Source organism: Astyanax mexicanus, chromosome 8 (genome assembly GCF_023375975.1).
Source record: "Astyanax mexicanus isolate ESR-SI-001 chromosome 8, AstMex3_surface, whole genome shotgun sequence".
Taxonomy (NCBI): domain Eukaryota; kingdom Metazoa; phylum Chordata; class Actinopteri; order Characiformes; family Acestrorhamphidae; genus Astyanax; species Astyanax mexicanus.
In genome coordinates this window covers 14,966,379-14,991,570 of record NC_064415.1, presented here as the reverse complement: position 1 = coordinate 14,991,570, position 25,192 = coordinate 14,966,379, and the positions used below count along the sequence as shown (strand labels likewise).

General features: G+C 39.8%; 1 protein-coding gene across 1 annotated transcript in view; it reads left to right on the top strand.

Annotated features, from left to right (window-relative positions):
• The window catches only part of dnah2 (dynein, axonemal, heavy chain 2), a 210,302-nt gene that overhangs the window by 14,258 nt on the left and 170,852 nt on the right, over window positions 1-25,192 (top strand). The window contains exons 6-9 of the mRNA XM_049482490.1: window positions 885-995; window positions 1,424-1,662; window positions 2,622-2,813; window positions 7,545-7,702. Of these exons, the coding sequence (XP_049338447.1) occupies window positions 885-995; window positions 1,424-1,662; window positions 2,622-2,813; window positions 7,545-7,702 (700 nt within the window). The remainder of the gene's footprint in view (window positions 1-884; window positions 996-1,423; window positions 1,663-2,621; window positions 2,814-7,544; window positions 7,703-25,192) is intronic.

The following is a 25,192-nucleotide window of genomic DNA, read 5'->3' as shown; positions in this document are numbered from 1 at the left end:
TGCTCTATGTTGTGTTGTCTCATTTTTTCTCTCTCTTGTATTTCCTCTTCACTTGCCTTTGTTCTCCCTGTATGGGCCAATCGAACGCTGTCATTGTGTTCCTCTGCTCTGCTCTTATTTATTTCTCTTGTTCATAACCACCCTCGCAGAATGAGCCAGCAGGCCTGGTCCTTGCACTGATACTCCAACCTTGTTTCCTTTAATCTTTTCTTCTCGAAGTATGCCTTGCACTTTCTTTGCCCCTTTTTTCTTCTCCATGCCTCTGAGTTCTGTGTTGTTGTTTTTTTTGGGTTTTGTTTTTTATCTACCTTTTTTTTTTTAATGTTCAAGTGGCACAGTAGGCAATGCAGAGATGTCCAGTAGAGAAACAGGAAGGAAGCAAGCACTGAAAGAAAATGGAATGAAAGGAAGGAAGCAGCTATGATAAGCTCTTTTTGGTGACAGAATGCTTGCCACAAGAAAAAAGGAGCAAAAATCAAAATAAGCTTTTATTGCTTCTCCCTTATTTTTTCATATCATTACATTTCCCTTGGCTGCAAACCTGTTGTAGTATCAAATCGATTTGCTCAGTAATGCGGTAAATGATGAGGTGTAATATGAACGGCGATGTGATAATGTGCTGCATTTATTAGGCTGTATTGTACTGTGTTAATGCGCAGAGCAGTGTGTGGTCTCTTGGAACACATTGCCCATACACTTTTCAATTATTGGGCTGTGACGCTCATTTGAGTTAATATTTTTGTGTTGTTGTAGTTGTTGTTGTTTTGACAGCCTGTACATTTCCTGCTGGGGTTTTTTTTTCAGTTTTTTTTGTAGTTATTGTTGATATGAGTTTACTTGGCTGTAATGCATTGTGCTGCCGTATTGTGTGCCATTCTCCACAGATACCAGGTATAAACTTGTGGGGAAAACTGTGCTCTACATCCCAGTGGAAGCCCTGCAGCATAGCCCAGAGGTGGCTGCCAGGGACAAAGAGCTGGTGAAGAGAATGGAGGGTAAGAGCCATTGAGGGACAATGGAGGATTGGGGGCTTTTTTTAAAGATCCAGCTTAGTGTCGCTAAGACCATTGGCGTTATTAGTGATATTTTGTAAATTAGTAAAATGATGATGTTTTTGGATTGCCCCACAAGGGCAGACTCCTGGGTTAAAGAGTTGCTTTGGGATTTTTGAGAAACGGTTAAAAGCTATTGAAACCAGTTTCAATTAAAGTGTAAGGTGAAAGGAGGTCAGGCTGAGAGAATTGCTTCAGGCTGTTTAATCCTTAAGAGGTCTGAAATGTATTCTTTATGTATCTCAGCAATCTTGTAAACCTATTAGTTATGCCAGGGAGTCTATAATGCACAGAGGATGGGTGTTTTGCACAGTGTACATTTAGACATTTTCACATTTCCCTGCTGATTTTTTGCTCTTTGTCTCTCTCAGTGGTGATGATCCATTGGACGCGTCAGATAAAAGAGGTATTGAATGCCCAGGAGACGGTGGAGATTGGGGACAGCTCCGGTCCTCTGGAGGAGATCGACTTCTGGAAGAGCAGGTGTTCTGACCTTTCTGGCATCAGTCAGCAGCTCCAAAAACCTGGAGTCCTCCACATTCAGGCCATCCTGCAGCTTGCCAAGTCCTCTTATGTACCTCCATTCTGCAGACTGGCCAAGCAGATCCAGGTACAGAACAGTGTGTGTGTGTGTGTGTGTATGTGAGAGAGAGAGACTACTTGTGTGAATATGTGTGTGTGTTAAGAGTATGAGAGAGAGAGAGGAAGCTGGGAGAGTGAACGGGTCTATGCACAGGGGTAATGGTCTGAACAAGAACATTCCCTTGCTGTTGATGATTTATAGGCGGCTCCTGAACAAGTTCTCCTCACCCCTCGGAAATGAGGCCATATCACATTCGAGCATTACTATGATGAGTTGGCAAGGCTGCTCATTTAAATGGGGAGGCGGACCATGTCCGGCGGCTCTGTCTGAACGAATAGTGTTAGACCTGATTTTGCCCTTTCTCCTGAGTAGTCTCCTGTATATTGTGGTTTATATTGTAGTGAATAAGGTTCGGTTTTGTCTGGGTTTGGGTTGGTCCTAGCTCATCGCTAAAGGGCAACTTCCAGACAGACCTTAAGCCCCAAGCTTAATGCAGCTCTGACCCTTAGAGCTAGAGCGGCTGAAGGCCTCTGTTTCATAAACTCTCTTAAGGCACTGGAAAATCAATATTGTCAGACTGAAATAATGAGACATTCAGAGCTGATTGACCCACCGTTCCACTTAATCGCTGCTCTTAATGTTAGAGCTGTAAGGGGAGAGTCAGCAGTATGCTGGATCACAGCCCTGTGACAGCAGAGCTAAGCTGGGGGTTTGTAAAATACTCTTGTGAATGGTGCAGCTCACATGCCGCTCAGTTTAAATTGACTATTGAACTGGGTTTAGTTGAGATAATGTAAGCCAAGAGACTAAGTGAAGTGAATTTAGGTGTAGTTAAGCCTTTCCTACTGAGCACTATTAACTACACCGCACTGAAGTGAATTGAATGTGACATTGAAAGGAATTTAATTAAGCCATGTTAAGCTGATTTCAGTTGAACAGATCGAACTCTACTAAAATTACTACTGAAGTTCTGTCTCTTCCTGCAGGATGGTACTCAGCAGGCCCAGTCTAACCTATCTTTCCTGTCCTTGCTGAGGGAGCCTTGTGAGGAGCTGGCCCTCCTCAAACCTCGCGAGGTAGAACCCAAGCTGGCACACATCATCAACGTGATCCGTGTCATCTGGGTCAACTCCGTCTACTACAACACCCGCGAGAGACTCACCACACTCTTCCGCAAGGTACAACTAGGCCCTCATTACAGGCAGGCCAGGCCCTGCCTCTCTGCCGTAGCAAACTTGATATTCACCTCAGGTCTCCTCAAATCAAATGCAATTCTCATAGTGCCTCTCAGCCGACCACCAGTCACTTCTGTTTTCTAAAAGGATTGCAAACACTCATCTTTTGGTGAAGGCTTTTCAGATCCACTCCCTCTTCTAAGCTTCTCTGCTCCCAATCAGCTCGGTTGCATCGTCTCCCTGGGAAACACACAAACCTGCACAGTCGACCAGCGGCTGGCTGCCTGGTTGACCCCCCTCTCTCTGTTCTCAGCACTTCAAAGCCTGCTGTGCTCCAGGGCTCTGCTGTACAGATAAGCCATCAGCCGAGGCTGTGTAGCTCATGTAGCACGTGTGCTTTAGATCAGGGGTTGAGCGCCCTGCGTCTGTGCGCTACAGGCTCCTAAACACCATTCGCTCGCAGCCTCGCTCGCTTTTCATTTCCATCTCCAGCTCCTCAAGAGTGGAGGGAAAAACGTTTAACCTCTCATAATTACGCTCTGACCCTTCCTCTGCTGGAATCACACACTTTCCTTGCTGTCGCATTTCACTCTCTCTCTTTTCTCCCTACTTTCATTTCTTTTCTCTCTTTCATTCTCTCCTCCTTTGATAATACATCAAGGCGAGTTGGTCTGCTACAAAAACATTTGGTCTAATTGTTTCCTGAGGGGCAATGGAAGGAACGCCAGCGTAAAGCCCACATTGAGCCCACAGACAGCCGCTGTTCAAAGAGCTTTATCATCCTGCCTGGCTCGGCAATAAGTCCAGAGCCCTGTCTTTAGCCTGTCTTTTCTGGTCACACTGCAGTTTGTTCTGTGAGTCGGCAAAGCTAACAGGTTGGAGAAGACAGAATCGTAACTGATTACGTAAGTGGATGCTGTATGTCCCCGTTGGGGGAAAAACACAGGAATCCTGCCCTGTGATAATAAATGTCATGCCTACTTTGACTGTAAACCATATCATAACCCTCCAGGGCTGAAATTATATCTCGGATTTTAGATGCCTGCAGAGAATTCTGGCCACTGATGTGTAAAGCTGTACAACACCAAACTGAAGATGGTTGGGATAATATTAAAAAGGCCATTTAAAAGAAAACACAGTTTGTTACATTTATTCAGTTTTTAATAATTTATTTAAGGCCAATTGTGCTTTCTTCCATGCGGGGCTTCTGATGGCAAGCAACATGATCCATGGGTGCCATAGCATGGCTGATCCTGTGATCTGACCCCAGTTCCCCAAGTTGGGAAATGTAAAGAAAAGTAAATAATTTTGTGCCCTTGGCATCAAGGTTAGAGAAGCAAGATTAGGATCATGACATTGCTGATTTGACCCCCTGCACTGGCAAGACAATAGTAAAAGTTCAGGAGATCAGTAGTATACTGTTTTTCTTTACTTGCCACATTCTAAACTGTGTATGTGTGCGGGAGGGCAGTAATCAATTGAAACATTGGTAAAGTCCACATAAATTTGAAATCAAACATGCAGTGTAATCACGTCATTATCGTCACAGCTTTTATGTTCGGTTCCAATTGCTCACTGGGTGCCAAGGTGGGCTCCCACTGCTCTGGGTGAATGTTTACTGCTACGGATGGTAGGATAAATGTGGAGTTTGAACTGGGTTGTACTGCTGTGCAGTGGCTGTAAACTGTGTCTTTAATTTTAATCTAGCTTCCTCCCTTTGTCTGCCTAATATTTCCATTTATTGCCTCATTTTCCAATCATGATATTATTAGCCCAGGTTGTAATGCACTGGCTGGAAATTGAGGCTAGCCTACACCTAACTAGAACCATGACAAAAATGTTCACAAAAAAAGGCTGACAGATTTTTCCATTTAGCTCATCAGACTCTCTCGGGCACTGTCTCACCATTGTTCATGTCCACAGCTCTCCTAGCTTTATTCTCTGTTTTTCTTTTTCACACTCTCGAATGCTCCACTTACCTGTTTTAAACATAGCGCTTTGTGCTGTTCATTTTCAAGCTGCTTATGTGTCGAGAATCTTCAGCTTTGTTCAAAATCATTCTGAATGGGTGTCAGGAGGTCAAGTGTATTTCTACTAGAAGCAGTCTTATTCTTGCGAGCCTCCGTTTCCATCAATTCCTTGCTGAAAAATTGAATTTCCATTAGGCGGAATGAAAGATTCCAAAGATTGATGTGATCTCTCTCTGTGGACTTTTATGCTGTTATTCTTATAAAAATTATAGCTAGTGTGATTTTTCTCACTGCTCGCCTACAGTGGCATTATGACGCTTGAGGCTTAGCGTTGTCTGCCAGGCTCCGTAGATGATCAGTGACCTGGATCTCTTTACCTGGTTCACAGACTTGGCTTACTTTCACAAAGTAAATTATCCTTATACTCTGATTTAGAGCTGGTTTCCGACACCCACGTTCCAGCTCTCAACCTTAACAGCGAGAGGAACAGCGAATCTGGTGTTAGATTGAGGTGGAGGGGTGATTTCCATCGACACCCATACACTTTGCTCCATGGTCTTAATGTTTTCACTGGCTGTGTGCAGTTGCATGTTAGCAGTGGCGTGTTTAATGGAAGTGAAATGGCCCCAGTTATTCCTGTGCCAGCCCAGTGAGGTTTTAACTGCACTCACATAAAGTAATGGAAGAAAACTGATGCTCCCTTAGGATTAAGTTGGGTTGTCCTGTGTGTGCTCAGCTATAAATAATAAAAGATGGAGAAAATGAATGATCGAGAGAGAACGATAATGTGAAGCAGAGTCTGCTTCAGCTTAGATGTATAGCTAATAATTTCTCATTAGAGGGCATTTTTAGAGGGTTTTTGCCTGTATGCCTATGCCTATGCCTCTGCGTGCCTATATGTGTATGAGTATGTCTACATATATCTACACATATCATGTCTCCTTGCTTCTCTATCTCCACCCCCATCAGCCCCTGAGGGCTTCAGCATTTCTTTATTTCTTTTTGGTTTGCTTTTCTATGTGTTTTTTTTTTGAGCTGCTGAAGCCAGTGTGGGGTTTAATATCATTTTCCAATCAGCCACTGCTAGAGGGCAAGGACTTTTGACTCTGTTGTGCTGTTCCGCTTAATGCACACTCAGAGGGGGAACGGAACAAAATGCAGCACAGATACATACAGCCTTTAGTAATCATTTGTAATAATTGTTACCAGTATTCATGGGACGATGTCCTCCTTGTTATTTTGTATGGGAGATGCAGGGCTGTACAAGCTGTCGCCTCCTCCCCGCGTCTCCGTCTCATCCCTGATATTCAACACCATCTGCCGACTTTCTTAAAGTGCTCAGCCTGTCTTCTGTATTCATCTTCTACATCCAACAAACCATGCACACATCCCACTGCCGTACCTCTCCTCCTAAAGGGAAAAAAACCCACAAAAGTAGAAAAAAGAAAGTGACAGGGTGGTGTGTTTTTTTCAGGTTCTGAAAGTGAATACTGAACTTCTTGATGCACAGATCTTCAGAGACTCAGGATAAGAGTCTGATTATTCAAGGACTTAGAAGGCTCTCGAGAGTAAAGCTCAGGGACATATGTTGTCTTCATTTTTAGCATCCCTTTCTTCATGTTTTAAAGAAGAAGAGGGAAAAATATTATTAACTGCTAAGCTGTTTAATGCTTTAGAACCGTCAACCCTTTGGAAAAATGAGAATTCCAAGTCATTTACATATCAATTAATTTTTTGTGGTTCTGAAATCAAGCTGTAGAACATATCATTTTCTTTCCCCAGCATGCGCTCGCACACACACTCTCCCTCTCCCTTTTAGCTGAGGCGCCTCGGTGCAGCCCTCGCTGTTTTCTCTCTGTCAGGATTAACCCACTGATCAGACAAATGAAAGTGAATCTGTCATTTCACATCCTCCACTTTATACATCATCTTTAATAACTATACTTTCTTCTTTCTTTCTTTTTCTTTCCTCTCTTTTACTTGTTTTCTCCCTCCTTTCCCTTTTTTCAAACCCACCTGCATCTTTGAATGTCAGGGACAGCTGAGTGACGTTAGGCATTTAAAGCTGAGGCTGTTATGAAAGAAAAAGCGAGGCCTGTTTGATTCATAGCATACACCTGTACCCTTAGTTAATCTACACCTCAATGTAGAGAGGGAATGTTTCCAAGGCCTGCATGGCACACATCTGGAACAACTCAGTTTCTGCACTCTTCAGGTGATTAAAATCTCATTCGTTTTCAGTATTTCTCTTCATATCTCTGTATAATATGCGCATTCCTAAAATCTGGGAGCTGTTAAGCTCGTTTGATGATTCAGATTTATTACAGATGCATACAAAAGCTGCATCTACTTATAAAATGGTGGAGCTTTGTATGTGCCCCAGTGCTCCAACCCAGCCGTACTGTCTAAAAGTGTTCTCTGGGTCTGTTGGGTTTGATGTATAGTTTGTGTTTTTGTTGTTTTTGTTATTGTGCTAGCCGCTTATTGAAGCAAAGAACCCAGAAAGCTAACATTGCAGATAGGAGGTTAGAAAACACAAATTCAAACCATGCCCTTTCCAAAAATCCACCTTAAATTATCTGTAGTTTTTTAAAGTAATTATTTATCATCAGACCAGACCATTGTTTTATATAATTTCTAATTAAGCCGTCGACCTGTGGCCAAATTTAATATTCCATTATATATTGAATTACTCCCTTGTCAAATGTAATTGTTGTGAGGTCCGAGATGCTGTGAGTGTGTCTTTGTCTGTGTTTGTTTGTAGATGAGTAATGAGATCATCCGGCTGTGCTGCAGAGAGATCTCGGTGGACAGGATCTTCCAGGGCTATGTGATTTCCAGTAAACAGACCCTCAATGACTGCATCCAGTGCTGTGTGTCCTGGAAGGAGCGCTACCTTCATGCTTCACAGCTACATCACAAGTAATATACACCACATTCAGCCATGAGTTTATATAATTTGCTTTTTTATGTTACATGGTTTTCCCAAAATCTTTAAAGCTGCCATATTTCCACAATGGCGAGCTACAAAATGATTCTATCCATGCCACATTTCACGTGTTTAAAATTGCTTGTCAGTCATTTTATTTTTGTCAGTAGCAGCTTGTATATCTTGTACAAAATAATTGAAATATTATTTCAATATAAGTGACAATGTGATCAACATTTTCGGCTACTAGATATTGCCACAGTGATTAAATAATTCAAATCATTTTGGTTTTAAATGTAGTATTTAAAGCTCCACTAGGTAGGATTGAGATTTTGTGCTCGTGGGCTCCCCCTACAGTTGCAGAGTGTAATAAATGTTTCAGGCTGATTTGTTTCTCTTTCTCGTTTTCTGGCTTTCACAGACATATTCAGTCTCTTCCAAATTCTGCCAGAGTGTCTGTATGTTAGTTTGTAAAGAATGAACCAGTAGTCCTTGTAGAACTGTTAGAACTAAAGGTTGGAAAGCAGGTCGCAGTTCTCGCGAGCGTTGGTTGCGGCCGCCTCGGAAAACTTACAGAATCTGGTTTGAGCACAGAGGAGCTCCGGCACAGACACGATAGCACCGCTATTCCTTCTACTACACCTCAATGCATAATATTTTTCATTATTTAAAAATAAGTGGAAATTATAGCAAATTATTAAATTGTTGCTGCCATGCCAAACCTTGTATTTTTTTCTGTTTGCCATTTTTTTTACATAGTATAGTTCTTTAGTTTTTAGTTTAGGTTTTAGTGTTGAAGCAACAACAAAATAAAGAACATAAATTAGACAATAACTGAAATATTGCATAACTAAACACTATGCTGTCTGTTTGCTGTCTGAGGGAGTTTTTTTTCCTTGCCTCCACACTCACTGGGGGTTCTGTATTTTTTATGCTTAATGTTTTGCCTGATTCTTTGTCCTGTGATCACATTTCTGTAAAGCTGCTTTATGACAACATCAGTTGTAAAAAGCACTATAAAAATAAGTTTGATTCGATAATCTCCTTTTGGACTTGAACAACAAAGCTACATAGAGAATACATTTATTCACATTCATACAGCATGTCACAGTTATTATGTAGTTATTTCTTAGCTATATTCACTTTAATGGAAACATTTTACAGTCTATTGAAATACAGAATCATACCAGAGTATTTTTAAACATATATTTTCACCAAGATTGCTTGGTGCGACTACTGCTCTCATATGCCACCCTGCTCTATTATACTCATGTCATTATACCATATTATGCTCTATTATACACCTTTCTACTGCTGCTAGCAATTTATGGCTGCAACCCCTGCTGTCACTAACGCTACCCTGGTGTGCTTTGTTCCATATGTTAATCTTTCTCCTGCCAGACTCCTCTTCAAGCCCATCGCACATCTCACTCATGTTCACTCAACCCTACTCAATATCCTCTTCTTATCTTCCTTAATCTACCATTATTTACTGCAGGCTGTGCTCTCACTTATTCTCAGCTTTATGGTCCTCTCTGTTCCCTTCATTTTCTACCTTGGTTAGGCCCACTTAACCTGCCCTCTGGCTTTAGCCACTCGGCACAATGCCCCACTCTCTAAGAATGGAACTGATACCTCCTCGCAGCGAAATCAGAGTGCCAAAGCCTGGCCGTGATTGCAGCCCACTGCCAAAAAGAACAGCACTTTGCAGTGCAATGACAGAGTATTTGCTTCAAAGTGATAGCGAGTGACTAGCGAATGACAGGGCCTTGCTGTCGCAGCATCCATTTGAGAGCAGCTCATAGTGCTGTCTTGTCGAGTTCTTTATTGCGTTTTGGTTTAGGCTGACATTTCTCTCCTTTGTGTGCTAAAGCTCTGCAATAATGTCTCGTCACTTTTGATACAGAATGTGCTGACAATGTCTGTGAGTGCATCAGTGGAAATTATGGCAGAGCTCTAGTCTCTGGCTTTGTGATGTTTATAGATGCTACTGAATGTTTGCTGTAGAAAATAAAGATAAATAACAATGCTGAAACATTCATTCATTCTGATATACTGGCATTGTGTTTTACTTCAGCTGTAGTGTACTACGTAACAGATTTGTCTTTTCACATATTGAATTTGACATTGTAAACAATTTGCAGCTGAGTAAATTAAAATATTTTTTTTGTTTTGTTGGCCAGTTGATTCTCTTTGTTAATTTATGGTGTGTTTTTCACCTGTTTCGTGTCCATTGCTGCTGTTAATGAAATCATCATTGAAAAGCAGCTACAGATTCATACCACCTTTTACACTGATGCATGATGAAAGAGTGAAACAGGAAAAAAAACCTATGGATGAGGTCATAGGTGGGTTGATGGAGTCAGAATGGTCTGTACAGACAGTAAAGAAAGTTAGAGGAAGCTACCCTAAGTACAAGGCAGATGTTCTGCTTCACCTTAAATGATGCTACAGTATGATCCTTGGTTACATAATATTGAGGAAAGCCCTCATTATTGCATCATTGCTTGGGCAAACATGGCAAAACAGATTTTTTAAACCATGTCTGAAATAGTGAAAGTTTAGTTAAAGTTTAGGCATAATTTGGTTTTTCTTATAATCTACAGCATTCTCTTAGCAACCACCATAGCAACCACCTAGCAACATCATAGCAATCATTTAGCAACACCATATCAATTGAGACGTTTTGTTGGACAAATGACTTGTTTAAACAACATGCACTACGTGAAGACATCACAGCGATCCCTATGTCTAAGCGATTCAGTTCTTTCATCTATCCATTAGGGGTGTCACGATTCTCTAAATCTTCGATTCAATTTTATTTCCGATTTAAGGGTCACGATTCGATTCGATTCTCGATTTTCGTTTTTTTTTTACAGCAGAGAGGCCTATGCCAGTTTTAGATTAGTCTATGGTCAGTCATTGGTTTGATTCATCAAATTTACAATATCTTATTTTAAAAGGTGGACTTGATATAAGTGATATAAGTAAATAATTTAATTAAGATATATATGTAATGCCATCTAGTGTTTTTTTGGTAGCAGCAGTGTGCACTATTAAAACAGCAATTGTGCAACATAAAATAAAAAAATAAAAAATACAGGAACAGTCATGTACAAAATAAAAGAACAATTAGAGCCTTAACAAACTGAACTCTATCCTACTAGAACAGTTAAACATGAAAAATAAGACTCGGTTCCTGAGAATGACAAGTTTTTTTCTTTAACAAAGAAATATTATTAACTTTATCTGAAAGAAAGATATGCGTGGCGTGTGCTGCGCCATTTGCGTAGCGCGCTGCACCATTGGGTAGCTTAGAGAGAGGGATCGTCGATCATCTTTTTGACTTTGATGCTCGAGACCATGATATAATTTTGATCGATTTAGAAGAAATATCGAAATCGTGACACACCTACTATCCATCCATCTTCTGATCAGGTCATTGTTGCTGTGCGTCCAGAGGATACCCTGAATCATCATGGGAAGAAAGAAAACCCCCCTGAGCAAGGCACTATTCACTCTCTGTTTCTGTCCAGTGCTAAAGTAAACATGTTTGGACAGCTAATGGGACAGCAATAGTTGGTCATTTCTTTTTTATTTGATTACCTATGCTTTTATAGAATGCTGCTGTTTAAACAAAGTATAGTGCTTCAGCAGCTATGGAGCTTTTCAGGGTCAAACAATCGAGTGTTTTTGACTGGCCAAGGTTGTCTGACCTGAACCCCACCGAGCATGCATTTCACTCACCAGATACAAGGCTGAAGGCTAAAGGCCCTGGAACAAGCTGAACACAGAACTGAAAATAGCCCCATTACAGGCCTGGCAGAGCATCCCCATGGATGATACTCAACATCTGGGAATGGCTGTACGTTAGCTGTTAGTAAATTTTAGCAACCAATTTCTAAACATGAGAATTTGACTATGGTATAATACAATAAAATCATGGTATAGAATATATATCCTTATTTTTCTTTTGCTTCTTTTTCTGCCAGATTTTCAATTCAGAGGAGTATCTCATCTGCATTTAGCAAAATATTGAAACCATTCCAACTTCAAATTATTCAGTCTTATTGTAGGATGCGAGAAAATGGAGTGCAAATGTTTTTTGGCCCTTCAAATGGAATTATGATACAAACACACCAACCACTTGGCAACACCTAAGCAACCACCTGAGACACCATAACAATTATCTGACATAACATAGCAACTGTCCAGCAAATACCCAGCAACATCCTACAACCATTAAACATCATGATGCTGCCTAAAATTCTGTTGAAATTACCTACACACACCATAGCATTCATCTAGCATCCACATATCAACATAGTACATATCAACATAGTAACAACATGGCAACACAATATTAACCATCTGAGATACCATAGTAGCTACTTAGTAACAGCATTTGAACCAACTGGGACTTCACAGTAACCACTTAGCAACATCTGTGAATCCATAGCAAACACCTAACAACACGATTGCAGCCATCTATGTATTAACCACTTAGCAACATTATAGCAACAACATAGCAAACAGCTAGAGCTTACCAAAGCAACCACGTTGCAACAGCATTGCAACCAGCTGGAAACCAACAACACTCTGGAAACCAATTAGAGTAATGTTTTCCTCAGGAAATGCACTTTTCTAGATAATAATTATGCTACTTTGCTTCATGAAATGAAATGAAATTAAAATAAATAAAAATTAGTTTTTAAGAGCCACAAACTCCTATTTAATTCATACAACATAGATGTAAAAACATTTTAATTAAAGCTGGCTTAACCTTAACAATTATTGTTCAGAAATTATTTAAAATATTCTGTAATTCATTCTACTTTCTATAAGTAATGTACAACCGTATGATCAATTCATCCACCAGACGTGCTCTGCACTACTGTTTCAATTCACTTTGAGCTTCATCAAGGTCAGGGTAAGCTAAACATCTCATTAAGCTCCAAATGAAGGAAAAAAACACAGTATGACATCATTTGCCATTTTTCAAAGCTGACCGTGAAACAATAGGGAAAGAAAGTATTTTTCTTGGCAAAGCCCCCTGAAAAGAAAATAGATTTTTAGTCTGTGTATGTACTGTACATTTACAGACTTGAAAGAATCATGGCTTTTAGAATACATGCCTTGGATAATTATTGCACTGTAAAAACAGAGTTCCTGCAGATCCTGCAGTATAGATTTAAAAATGAATGGCAGAAATTGTTTATAGGATTAAATTCTTAGATTCTGCCTGAAGATTTTAAAACAGACTGATTAAAAAATGTATGATGAGTTTGGTCTTGGTTTTTAATTGTAAATCATTGATGCTTTTATAGAGATTTCCCAGAGTCAAGAAAAGGTTTTAGTAGTTGTACTGGTAAGGTAACGCTACTCTGTTCATTACATACCACTGAATACTGTGTTTAATACCATATACAGTTGAATTTTAAAATGATGACAGTAACTCCAAATGAAGATTTTTGTACTTAATGCAACACAGAAGGTAGTCTGTTCTACAGGGAGAACGTAATTTCTCCTCCAGACCGTAAAGCAGACATTGAGCTCTGTCCTGCATATGCTGGGTGATGGATAGTAGGCATTAGGCATCCTGAATTCGCAGAATAATGGCTTGTCAGCGTGTTTCAGCCACAGGTTAAAGCCTGGGTCTCGATTCAGAAAGAAGTGGCATGTTCAGCCAAGCCACCACTTGTTTGTCAGTAGGTTTGCTGATCTGGGCTCTAAGCTGCTGTGAGGGAGGGTGCCTCCTGAGTGGTGTTTAATTATAGCAGGGTCGGTTTTTCGCATTTGAGCTTGGGCCTGCTTGCCCCTCTCAGCAGCACTCTGCAGGCCTACAGCTTCAATCCTACACAGGAGCAACCAACCCCATCCACCCAATTATATATATATATATATATATATATATATAGCCAGTGCTTAGTTCCAGTCCAAAAGCCTGGAAGGGGCATGAATAGGGCTGTGCTGATGTTCTGACAGGAGTCCCACTCTCCAAAATCTTCACCAGCTTCTACAATACCACAGTTTAAAAGTTTGAAATCATTGTTTATTGATTGTACATATACAATGGCATGCACAATTTAGACACCACAGTATGAAAATGTTTCTTTGTATATTTAATAAAGATTTACTGAACTCCAGAAAGAATAAAAATTTAAATAAAACTAAAAACCTAAAGTAATATGAGTGATTTGTATAAATTTAGAGGAGAGAAAGATTTGTGCTCTCAACTTTTACCAGGGTCTCACACCATAAGCAGATTGTTAGGGCCAATGTTCTGTCTATTTTTACTTTTAAACCAGACCAGTAGATTCAGATTTAAAGCTTAATAAGCATTGACTCTTCAAAGCAGCTGCCTAGCTCTTAATCAATTAAAATAATTGATGCTGTTACAGTCCCAACTCTAGTGTGCTCTAGAATCAATTGTGTGGTATTTGATCGTGTAGAGATTCATATTATTAAATATGAAATTTATCCAGACTAAAGCAATCATAATATAACAGTTTAAAACTCCCAAAACAAAAAAACTGGTAGCATTCCTTTTCCTTCAGTCACGTTTAGAGACATGTTTAGAGAGAGAACCAGACAAAGAAGCCATGTTCACATTACAAGCCTCATTAATCCATTCAGATATTTGATGGTTTATAAAGCTGTCAGTAATGCGAATAAATCTGTCTCTGCAACCACAAGCATGCACACATTTTATCAGTAATTAAACAGTGATTTAACATTTTTTTTAATTGTAAAAATTACCTTCAGTTTTGAGTATTGTGGTCTCTCCACATTCATTCCAATTTTAGCATGGTCTTGTGTGACTGGAAATATCTGCCCAGCAGCATTACTAAAATGGCTTTTGAATAAACAGACGTTCCTGTAAGAACTTCAACCTTGACCACCAACAGCACTAAGCACAAGCTTACAATAGAAAAAAAAATGCATGAAATATTGTCCACTTATCAGATGCATATCCAATCTGAGACCACAGACAAAAGTGTGATGTGAAAAAATTGGATTTGATCTGTCCAAACATCCCTAAAAGCAAAAGAGACATACACATGCAAAACTGGTGCCTTAGTTTGTGCTATAATTAAGAAATCAAGGTTGAGATGACGCCTAGAAATCCATGATAAATTTCAGATTTTTTTTGTAGTGTTACTGAAAGGGCTAATCAGAGTCCCTGTTTGACTGCAAAAGAGATTTAGAAAGATTTATTAGACACTAATGAGGTGCACTGTTCTACTGTGCAGCCACACTTGCACAAATATGACCTTTTGCATCCTCAGCTTAAAACTGAGGATCTCAATTTTTAAAGGAACACATGAAAACAAGCCGGGAGCATCTTGGATTAGGTTAAAATGTCATGTTTGGATTCAATAAGCATTGGTTTGTTTAAAAAAATCTGAATTCCATGAAAACCCTGAGATGTTTTCGATTGTAGCCAGTGGCACAAGGAACATTTTACTTGCAGAGTGAAAAATGTTAAGTAAATACCTGTAGATTCTAAAAGCAAGCCTCATATAGTGTATGTAAAAAAGCTGGAGCTGTAAAGAGAGGGGATCCTGCTGCAGGATAATGATTTTAAAACCCAAATCAAAATCAGCAATGGACTATTTCAAGAACCTGACAGTCCTCTGACATGAAAAACACTGCCTTTTTGTGAGGGCAAAATGCATGAAACAAGAATTGAAAGACTCTTAGCTGAAAAATAAGCATTATTTCTTGCCAAAGAGAGTGTTAATACTGTATATAAAATAGCAAATGTCTGGGCACATTATTTAGTATATGTAGCAAATATTACTACTTAAAGGGGACATGAAACATTTCAGTTTGTACAAGTTTTCTAAGGTATTAAATATAATGGAATTTATTTGGGGGGGATTTTTTTATATAAAATGTTTACACACTAAATTATAATATATTTATGTTTGTTACGTTTGAGCTAGGGCGCCGCCATGTTGCCCGTGCAGCACTGGTGACGTCACGAGGTTGGTTGGTTTAAGATCCCAGGCATATAGCTAGAGGAAAAGAGCGTATTGTTTGTCGAGATTATGGATGAAGATGAAGCTGAACTAGGCTAACATGGAGCATTTGCTCAGAGATCTTTCCTGTATAAACCTGAGCAGAACTTTTCAGATGCTTTTCTGAGAGCGAGACGTTTTGGGAGTGTTTATTCTCTCTCTACGTGGAGCCGTGCAGAACCCTGCAGCGCGTCCACAGCAGGTACTACCATCCAGTTAACCAGCTATTTTATATACATTTAGCTATTTAACATGCAAAGTCCAGAGTTCATTAAGACTGAATGAAACGTACATGATTTAAGTGGATATTGAAACATCCAGGCGCTGTTTGGTTGATAAACCGTTCAGTTTAGAAGTTAGAATGCTTACTGGGTACTTAGCTTCATCTAGTTAGTGTTAGCTAGTTAGCTAGCGTTGGCTAGCTAGAATAAGATAGCTAGCTAAGTAGCTAACGCTAGCTATGTTATCTTTAAATTGTCATTTTATCTAGATTTTCGGTAATGGTACCTCTCGCTGCTCTGCTGGGTGGGCGTGTTGTTTGGCTGGTGCGGCTCACAGCTGCTGCTCTCATAGTAACGTTACCATCAGTCGGACGGTCTGTACATTCCAGCTGATCAGAGGAAAAATAAAAAACGGAGGAAAAAAGCCTCGGACTTCAGCTTATTTATCCGGCGCTAATGCTCCTGACTCAAACCCCTCTCCTTTACATAGTCCTGGTCTAGAAAGTGCTCGCCACTACCACTAACCCCTAGCGTTGCAGCTAACTGGAGGATTCTCACGCTTCAGCGCTGCGAGCCCCGCTGAAGGTATGAAAGTGAAAGTAAATATTTCTCATTCCTCACCCTATTAAAATTCACTACTCCCAGTATTACTACACACAGGGGCAATACAAAAGTGCCCCCCGCTCTGCATTGAGTTTTGGTTTGGATTTTATTATTTATTGAGGAGCTAAATTACGGTATTCTCATAGATTATAGTAGTGAGGCGTGCGAGAACCAACCTCGTGACGTCACTTTCAGCGCTGGGACAAGATGGCGCTGCCCTTACTTAAAAAAATGACATTTAGATTGCTTATTATTTTAATTCCGCTTCACTGACAACTGTTAAACTTATAAAATTTGTTAGAGTGAAAATACATCATGTGAATTAAGCGAAATACTTGAAGTGTTTCATGTCCCCTTTAATGCTTGGCTAAATTGCTCTTTGCAGTGAATAACTTGCATACCATACACTCAGTGTAATAGCGAGTTTCAGATTTAAACACATAGCAGCCCTCTGAGGAGAGATTAGATTTTGTATGCTCTGCGATGTATTGGCTGTGAAAGTGAGTTGCCTGGGTAAAGGTGACAGCTTTATAAATTGATAAAGCTCAGTCTGAACAAGCCTAAGTACTAAGCAGAGAAAAACACCTTGTTCAGTTCTCTTGTAGATATGACAGAGAAACTGTCACCTCCAAAACACGCACAGTTCATACCTCAGTCTCGCAGAGTTCAGTGGTAGGGCACGGTCTGAGAGGGGTTGGGTGGAGAGATGGAGCATGCGAGACCCTCTTTTAGCTATTATGTGCTGGCTGCAGGGGAGTTTTGTGTGTGTGTGTGTGTTTGTCTGTGTGTGTGTTTGGTGTCTAGCTGTGTTTTTTTGCTTATTGTATGCTTGAATGTGGCTTTTGGCCCAATCCCATTTTACCACTTGGCACTACTACTTACCCCTACCACCCTGTTTTGCACATGCATGCCAAGGGGTAGGGTTGTCCCGATTCTTGATAGGCTGCAGGGGTAGGGGGAAGAGATTTTTCAGAGACACACTTCAAACCGAGGGGTATTAGAATCACAGGTAAGATGAGGAACAATCGACCAAGTATTTTCCTTGTTAAAAGTAATAATTAGCACCATATTACTATAATTTAATGTATAGTTTCATCATTTTATGGCCAAACTCTTCATGACAAGCATAACAAATATCGTTTATCTTAGTAGCTAGATAACTTGCCTGTTCCACCTTAAATTGTACAACAAATAACAGGGGCTGCAGCATTTAAGGCGGAATAGAAAAATGAAATAAAATAAAAGCTACTCAAAGCTAATTTCAGCTCCCAATCACAGAGAAATAATAATAAAAATAATATAATAATATAATATAATTCTATATATATATTATATATAATAATAATAATTTCTGCACCACCTCCCCCCTTTCTGAAGATATATGGCCTAAAATTAACTAGTTAACCAGGAGTTAGGTTTTTAAACTTTTCCCAATTCTTAAAGGGAGGGTTTTACCCCTTCTAACTCTGTTCCAAGGGGAAGGTTTACCCTCGAAAAGAAAGGGTAGGGGTAGGTGGTAGGGCCAAGGAGTGAAATGGGATTAATTGGGCCTTAGTGTGCATCTATTGCTTTTTAGCTGATTTCTATTAAGTCGCTAAAATAATTATTGTGAGAAGGCTATTCATATAAAAAACACTGCAACAATTTCCCACCATGCTTTAAACCACTTGACCTCTCAGCTGCAGGTTTAGATTTTTATCATCAAAAATCTTTCCCAGATCTTCACAGACCAAAAATCTAATTTAAAAAAACAGTAAACAGGTAAATAAGTGTGACAATCAATGTTCTATAGGCCCTCCTCAGGTCTTAATGACTCCCTCCCACAACTTTGTCACACTGTCTTAACATTTTAATGAAATGATGTAGATCTAAATGATCTGCTTCCCACACATTCTTCACTCCTCTCCACTGATTCCCTGTTGTGTTCTTCTTTACACATTTCCCAGCATTTCACAGCATTTCACAGTCTTCTTAAGTTCTGAGTGCTGCCGTAGAATCAATAGAACTTCATTATTCCTCAGCCTGCTCCATCAGCTAATGAGCTGTATGGAAAAAAGGGATATGTTCCTTTAAATACATCCAATATGGTTGAAAAACATCAGTATATAAACATCTTGATATTTTATAAAACATACCTTTGTGTGTGTGTGTGTGTGTGTTTGTGTGTTTGTGTGCTCTGAGAAGCATGTGCACACTGGGACCTGTTTAAGTGTCTCATGCTGTTAGCGTCAGTGCGCTATTACCGGCACAAGCACAAAGAACAGAAAAAACCCCAACAAATCAGCCACCACCTTCAGCTCTTACTGCAATATGGCAGGTGCTGTGCGCCTAAGTGCGGAATCCCCACCATAGAGCTCTGTGCAAAATGCATTAAGGCAGAATATCGATCAAAGCAGGGCCGTGGTTAGATCAGCAGGGATAACCATGAATCAAAAGGTGCATGTGTGTGTGTGTGTGTTTTCCTTCCTTAGTGTTTTACCGTGGTGGGACTTGTGGGCCTTGTGTGTAAGCAGAGATCAGTTTATTTGGTTTACTCAACCCCCAGCGGATCAGTCGATATGTGATGTGTGTGTTTGTGCGTCAGATTGTTTGAACATGTATATTTCTGTGAATATGTATGTGTGTGTGTGTGTGTGTGTGTACGTAAGTGTGTATTCTTGACCATGGCATTCTGACACATGATTAATGAGGTGTTATCTGCAGCCTGCCCTCTCTCCTCTGTCCTCTTGGTGGCCTCTCTATCGTTCCCTCCTTCACTCTGCCTTTCTCCCTTATTACTCTACAACCTTTGTCTCTCTCTCTCTGACCTCACTTTTGACTCTTCTCTCCTCTTTTTTAAGTCCATTTCAACCAATCTCAATTTCTTTGTTCTCGTTTGTCCTATCTTTACCTTTCTTTGCACCATGTGCTACAGCTGGGCAATTAATCAAAAACTGAAAATTCTGAATCTTTATCTAAATTAATCCAGTGTGTGTTCAGTACTGCATGTATAGTCACATGCTGTTTATTCTGCCTTATTGATAACTCATAAGCACTGAACCTGAACCTATTTATCAACTAAACGTTTTTGGGTTCAGCTAAAAAAGTGAAAAGACAGAATAATTCATACCGAACAGAGACTCACTAATTTGAAGTAATATTACAGTGTTTCCTCTAACATTAGGATTTGTTTCAGAAGTGGCTGTAGACCCACTCCTCCCTGCCATCATTGCATTTTAAATTCAGTCCAGGGAAGGAGAAAGGGAGCTGCCAGAAATCCAGCAAATGACACGTTTAAGTTCTTTTTTACGTTACACTTGCACAAATTAAACAGAATAAAGCATTCAGCATTAGTAGAATTAGCTGAGTTAGCTACCTTTGGCTTACCATTTCTTTGTTTACCAAAAAAAACCTGCTGCCTTTCTCTTTAAATTTAATTAGCATGTGACTTGAGTATCTCTGCTGAGATAGATTTATGATAAGAATAGCTCTACTGAGGTACATATGTGACTAGAGTAGCACTGCTGAAGTGAATTTTTAAATAGAATAGCACTAAAATTGTTTTGTAATTGTCTTTTCCTTGAAGCAAGACAAAAATAATTTTTTGGCTGTTTAATTTCTTTATTGTAATAAAAAGAGGCAAATTGAATGAAAATCTGTGAAAAAGACATGTTTGGTATTTGTTAATCAAATATTTTAATTAATTCCTTTGGAAAAAGAGATAAGGGGGAGTGCTCTCTTTTTACTTGCATATTTTGCTCTTTTATGCCCTGTTTTTCTCTTTGTCTTTTCTTACCTATTTTTAATGTCTTATCTCTCTTTTTCTTACTTTTTACCTTTGTCTATCTTTTTCTCCCCTTTCCTTTTTTATCCCCTCCTCCCCCCTCTCTCTCTCTTTCATACACACACACATTTTACCTATTTTTTAAGCCCCAGTTCACACCTATTTCTAATTATATTCTCTTCTTCTCTGCCCCCTCTCTCTCCATCTCTCTCTCTATTCTTGATCTTATTTAATTATAGAGTCAATCATGTTAGATTTCCCAGACAATGCCTTTAAAAGGTTGCTCAGTAAAGAGCATGGTCGGACTCGGTGGAAGACTTAATGAAGTTTAACCCTCTCGTCAGGCCCCCGGCTCTGCCTCAGCAAATGATGGACTGAAGCTGAATCTTCAGAGGATTTCTAATGACCTCATAAAATACCACTGATGGTTGTAATGATTGCCATGGTACCACCTGCTTCCCAGCTTACAAAGAGAGATATTTTAGTATGGTCATGCACAAAAGTATTGGGACACCTGCTCATCCAACGTTTCTCTCAAAATCAAGGGTATTAAAAGAGTTCATCCTGCTTTTGTTGAAGTAAATGACTCTACTATCTAGTACTACTTTGCTGTACAGAATTTTGTTGTATTCAGTGACAAAAGTGTTTAAGAGGTTAGGAGTATTTGAGTGATCACCACCCCACCTCACCCCCAACTCCACAACTCATCCCAGCAGTAATACAAGAATTACACTGCTCCACAGCTAAATTCTACATAAAAAAACACTATATACTTCTGTTTTTTCCCACCTCGTCATGAATTGTTGCTTGTTTTTTTTTTTACTGTTGCTGTTCAAACACAGCTGTTGTTCTTTTCAAACTCCCATGCCATTGTTAATTTTCTCAGCCCAGCAGTGAGTGTTTTCTAGAATACAGTTGTTTTAACTCTTTACCCTCATGTTCTAGTCATCATGATCACTGAGAAAATGCTTTGTTATGTTACTCTATATATTAAAGCAGAATTTAACCTCTGTCTTTATTGCTGTTAACCCATTTGTGCTGTGAACACAAAAACTGTTGACTGGTTTCTGAGTAAAATTCTGAGGACTTTATAAAAACGAACTCAGTAAAGTCGGGAGAAACTGAGCAGGAAAGGTAAGGATTCTGGCAAATGATTCCAAAGTAGAGGCGACCTCCTGACCTGCCTGACAGGCCAATATTTCATACCCTGTGACAGGTGCCATTGTAACAAGATAATTAATGCCATTCACTTCGCCTCACCTGTCAGTGGTTTTAATGTTATGGCTGATTGATATTGATTAAAAGATAATAGGTCTGCTGAACTTCAACTCAGTAGAGAACTTTACCATCACGTAATAATTCAAGTTTACACATATATAAGACTGGCTATTGATTTTATCATTTATTGTGATTTCAGGGTCCTATGAAATTATGTTTGCTTTATTTTTGTAATTTTTTTAGATTTCTTGGTCTTTTTTGTCTTCACATGAAGTGTTTATTTCTGCCTCAATTCCATAACTTATTTGTGTTTTCCACATCACAGAAATCCCACTATATCCCTCCTATCTGTCTCTGTCTCTTTTCCCAAGGTGAAGAAATATTTTGATGTCCTGCTGGTCAGAAAGGGATATGAGGTCTAAGATTTTTTTATGTGCATCGTTGTAATCAAGTTTTATCATAGCTTGTGCGATGCTGTAACTTGTTCAAAAGGACGCGACCTCAGAGCACGGGAGAGCTGAATAGAATAAACACAAACATGGCTTATCGCTCGTCTGTAATCGCCGGTACTGCCGAGACATGACATTCACCTACGTGTCCTCCCGTGTGTTTGGACAGCGCATTCATCACTGGAGAGCTACAGCGCTACTGCTGGCCTTATTGGATCATCTCTCTCTCGTTTTCTCTCTGTCTCTCACTCTGTCTCTCTCTCTCTCTCTCTCTCTCTCTCTCTCAGCTGTCTCTCCTTTACCCTCTCTTTCAACCTTGCTCAATGTTTTTCATTCTGCCCCTCTTGTTTTTCCTCAGTCTTCATTTTAGGAGTTCCCATTACCGTCATTATTCATTCTTGGAGCATCTCTCGCTCCCCCCTCTCTCTGTGGTTTCTCCACTGTGTGTGTGTTGTGTGGCAGACGTGCAGTGGTGCATTGTTGCTCCTCTTGCAGGCGACTCAATAAGCATGCCTTAATTAGCTTGCAAATTGGATGGATTTACACTTCCCCATGTGCCAAAGCATTTTTATTGGCCAGTTTATTGCCCAGGTTAAGGGTCCAGCCATCACACTGACCACTATTTACAGGAGAAATGAAGTCTACTGTACAGTCCTCCACTGCTCTGGCCCATTCAGTGATGCAGGCTGTGTCATGATTAGAGGAAAAAAGAATAAGGGTGAGATATAACACGCATCCTGTGAGCCCTGCATCACTAAATGATTCAGAAAGACTGATTACGGGTGCCTATCTAGCAGCAATCCGCTTTTGATGTGTTTTTGAAGCACATTCATTTATTTCTGTTTTTCAATTTCAGCCCTCACACTGGAATATTATCTCCGCATGGTAATCATATGCTGAAAATCTGAATTTTCTAGTAATCCCAGGCAACAATTTTCATTTAATAATACATATTACAATTTCTCCCATTTTTCCAAACACGGCTTGGCTGTGAAAGTAAAAAGAGAACTGTATTTTAAAGCACAAAGTAGCTCCCTCTCTGCATTTCCCCTGCCTTAGAACTAACCCGCATACATGTACCTATATTGTTCTCTGCTCACACTGTTCTCTAAGTAACACATGAAAGGAATAAGAGCAAATCGCTGGGAAACGCATCATTCAAAATGATGAATGTTGTGCTGCATCTCGACATCAGCTTCTAATCAGAGCGTGTGCTGAAATAAAGCTGTCTGAGCTTCAAAGAGCTGTGAGCAAGAGAAATGGCCAGTTAGGGCCTCTGGTTCCATGCAAAAACTCCTTCCTCGCTCTACCCATAATCCTCTAACCCTCTGCCCTCCATGAAGGCCCTGTTCCCCCCCAGAGACACATGAGTGAGAGTCACACTATTCGTCTACACTGCGACATGTCAGCCTCGCTGCCTCCCACAGACTAGCTTTTCTCTCTGTCTCTCGTTCACTCTCTCTCTTTATCTGTCCCTTTGTTTTTAGCTCTCTCTTTCTTTTATTTACTCTCTCTATCTCTTTGTCTTTATTTCTCCCTCTCTTTGTCAGTTTTCATCTGTGGTCCGGTTGCTTTATTGACATGACAAATGTACTTTTGTATTGTCAACGCGTTACAATCATACAGTATAGATATGAATCAAATAAAACGCATAAAATGTGATTAAGATAAACTAGCGGTTTGTTTGTAGTAGAAAGAATAGAAAAGGCCTAATGTTGTGCCAAAATTGCTGAAACTCCCCCTCCGCTTGAATACTCTTTAAAGTTGTGTCAGTGTTTGGCATTCCTCAATTCACAGTGTCACGTGTTTACAAGGAGTACACCATGTAGGGCATTACCATCCACAGTGGACAGCAGAGTGAATGGTAATGAATGTGATCAGTGGAATCTGGCTAGAATTGTCCCTATGAGACAAGAGGCTTTGGCAGGAATCACAGAAACCACATTCAATGCAGGTGGCCCCACATGCATATCCCACAGGTCAGTGCAGCATTCTTTAGCCTCCATGGGATTTGACAAATGTGACGAGACAAAATACCATTTTTTGTCCTAAGACTTATGGCATGTTGTTGTAAATAGGCTTGTTAAACGGAATCTGGCACATCAAAAACAATTTAACCCTCTTGTTATGTTACAGGTCAAACTGATCCGTTTTGAAGTTTGTTGATCTAGGAAAAATAGTTAAATGTATTTTTCAGTAAGAATGCCTTAATTAGTGTAATCAACATATAAAATGAAAATGGTTCATCTCACATATTTGCAACCACCTAAAAAACAAAAACAAAAACTAAAACACAATTACAATGTTATGTTTTTAATGTAAAGTAATAAAATAGTGAAACATTTTAAAATGTTCGAACATGTATTTTTTTTATGTTAGAGGCAAAAAAAAACCCCACCATTGCACTAAATAAGTCAGAGGTGACCAGGTAACAAGGGGGGCGGAGCTACAGATCACGTTGATCATGTTGCAGAACACAGGTGAGAACACTCAGAGACAGGGAAAACACAGAGCATGCGCATGAACACAAACACAAACACAGGAACACAAGCACAGGCGGGAAACACAGGGAAACAGGGCAAGGACGTGAAAAATATTGATAGAATAATTAGCAAAGGAGATGACACAGGAACACCATTGCTGTTCCTGACAAATGAATATAACAGCAGGGTTAAAATGCTCAATAAGTGCATTATATAGCATTTCAGAGTCTTATTGGGTTGCTCAGTGTGTTACTTTGTGTGCAAAGGTGTTCAGTTATGAATCTCTAACTCTTCATCTTCCTAGTTTATGAATGAGCGAATGTGCTTCTGCATATGTTATTTACGTTTAGCTTCACAGTGAATCTGCAGGGGTATCTAATGAATCTGGCCTGCAGTATTGCAGACTGTTAGGTATTTGATAAAGGGACATATTACCATTCTGCTGTGTCTTGCCGCAGCAATGCACATACATAAACATATAGTCACAGACTGCTCATAAAAATGCAATACATCGTTTAGGAGTAACATTCTTTGCAGCAGTTTCAGTGGGGGGGTCCCCTGCTGATGCAGCTCGCTATCTGGTAACTGATACGTTCAGAGGGGAATTTTAAAATGTTTTAAATCTGAACAGGTCTCTCTGATGTTCTGACATCCCTCGCTGTGAAGAAGAAAGTGCACTTTCAACTTCAGCTGCCTTACAGTGGCCATATATTCTTCTTTTT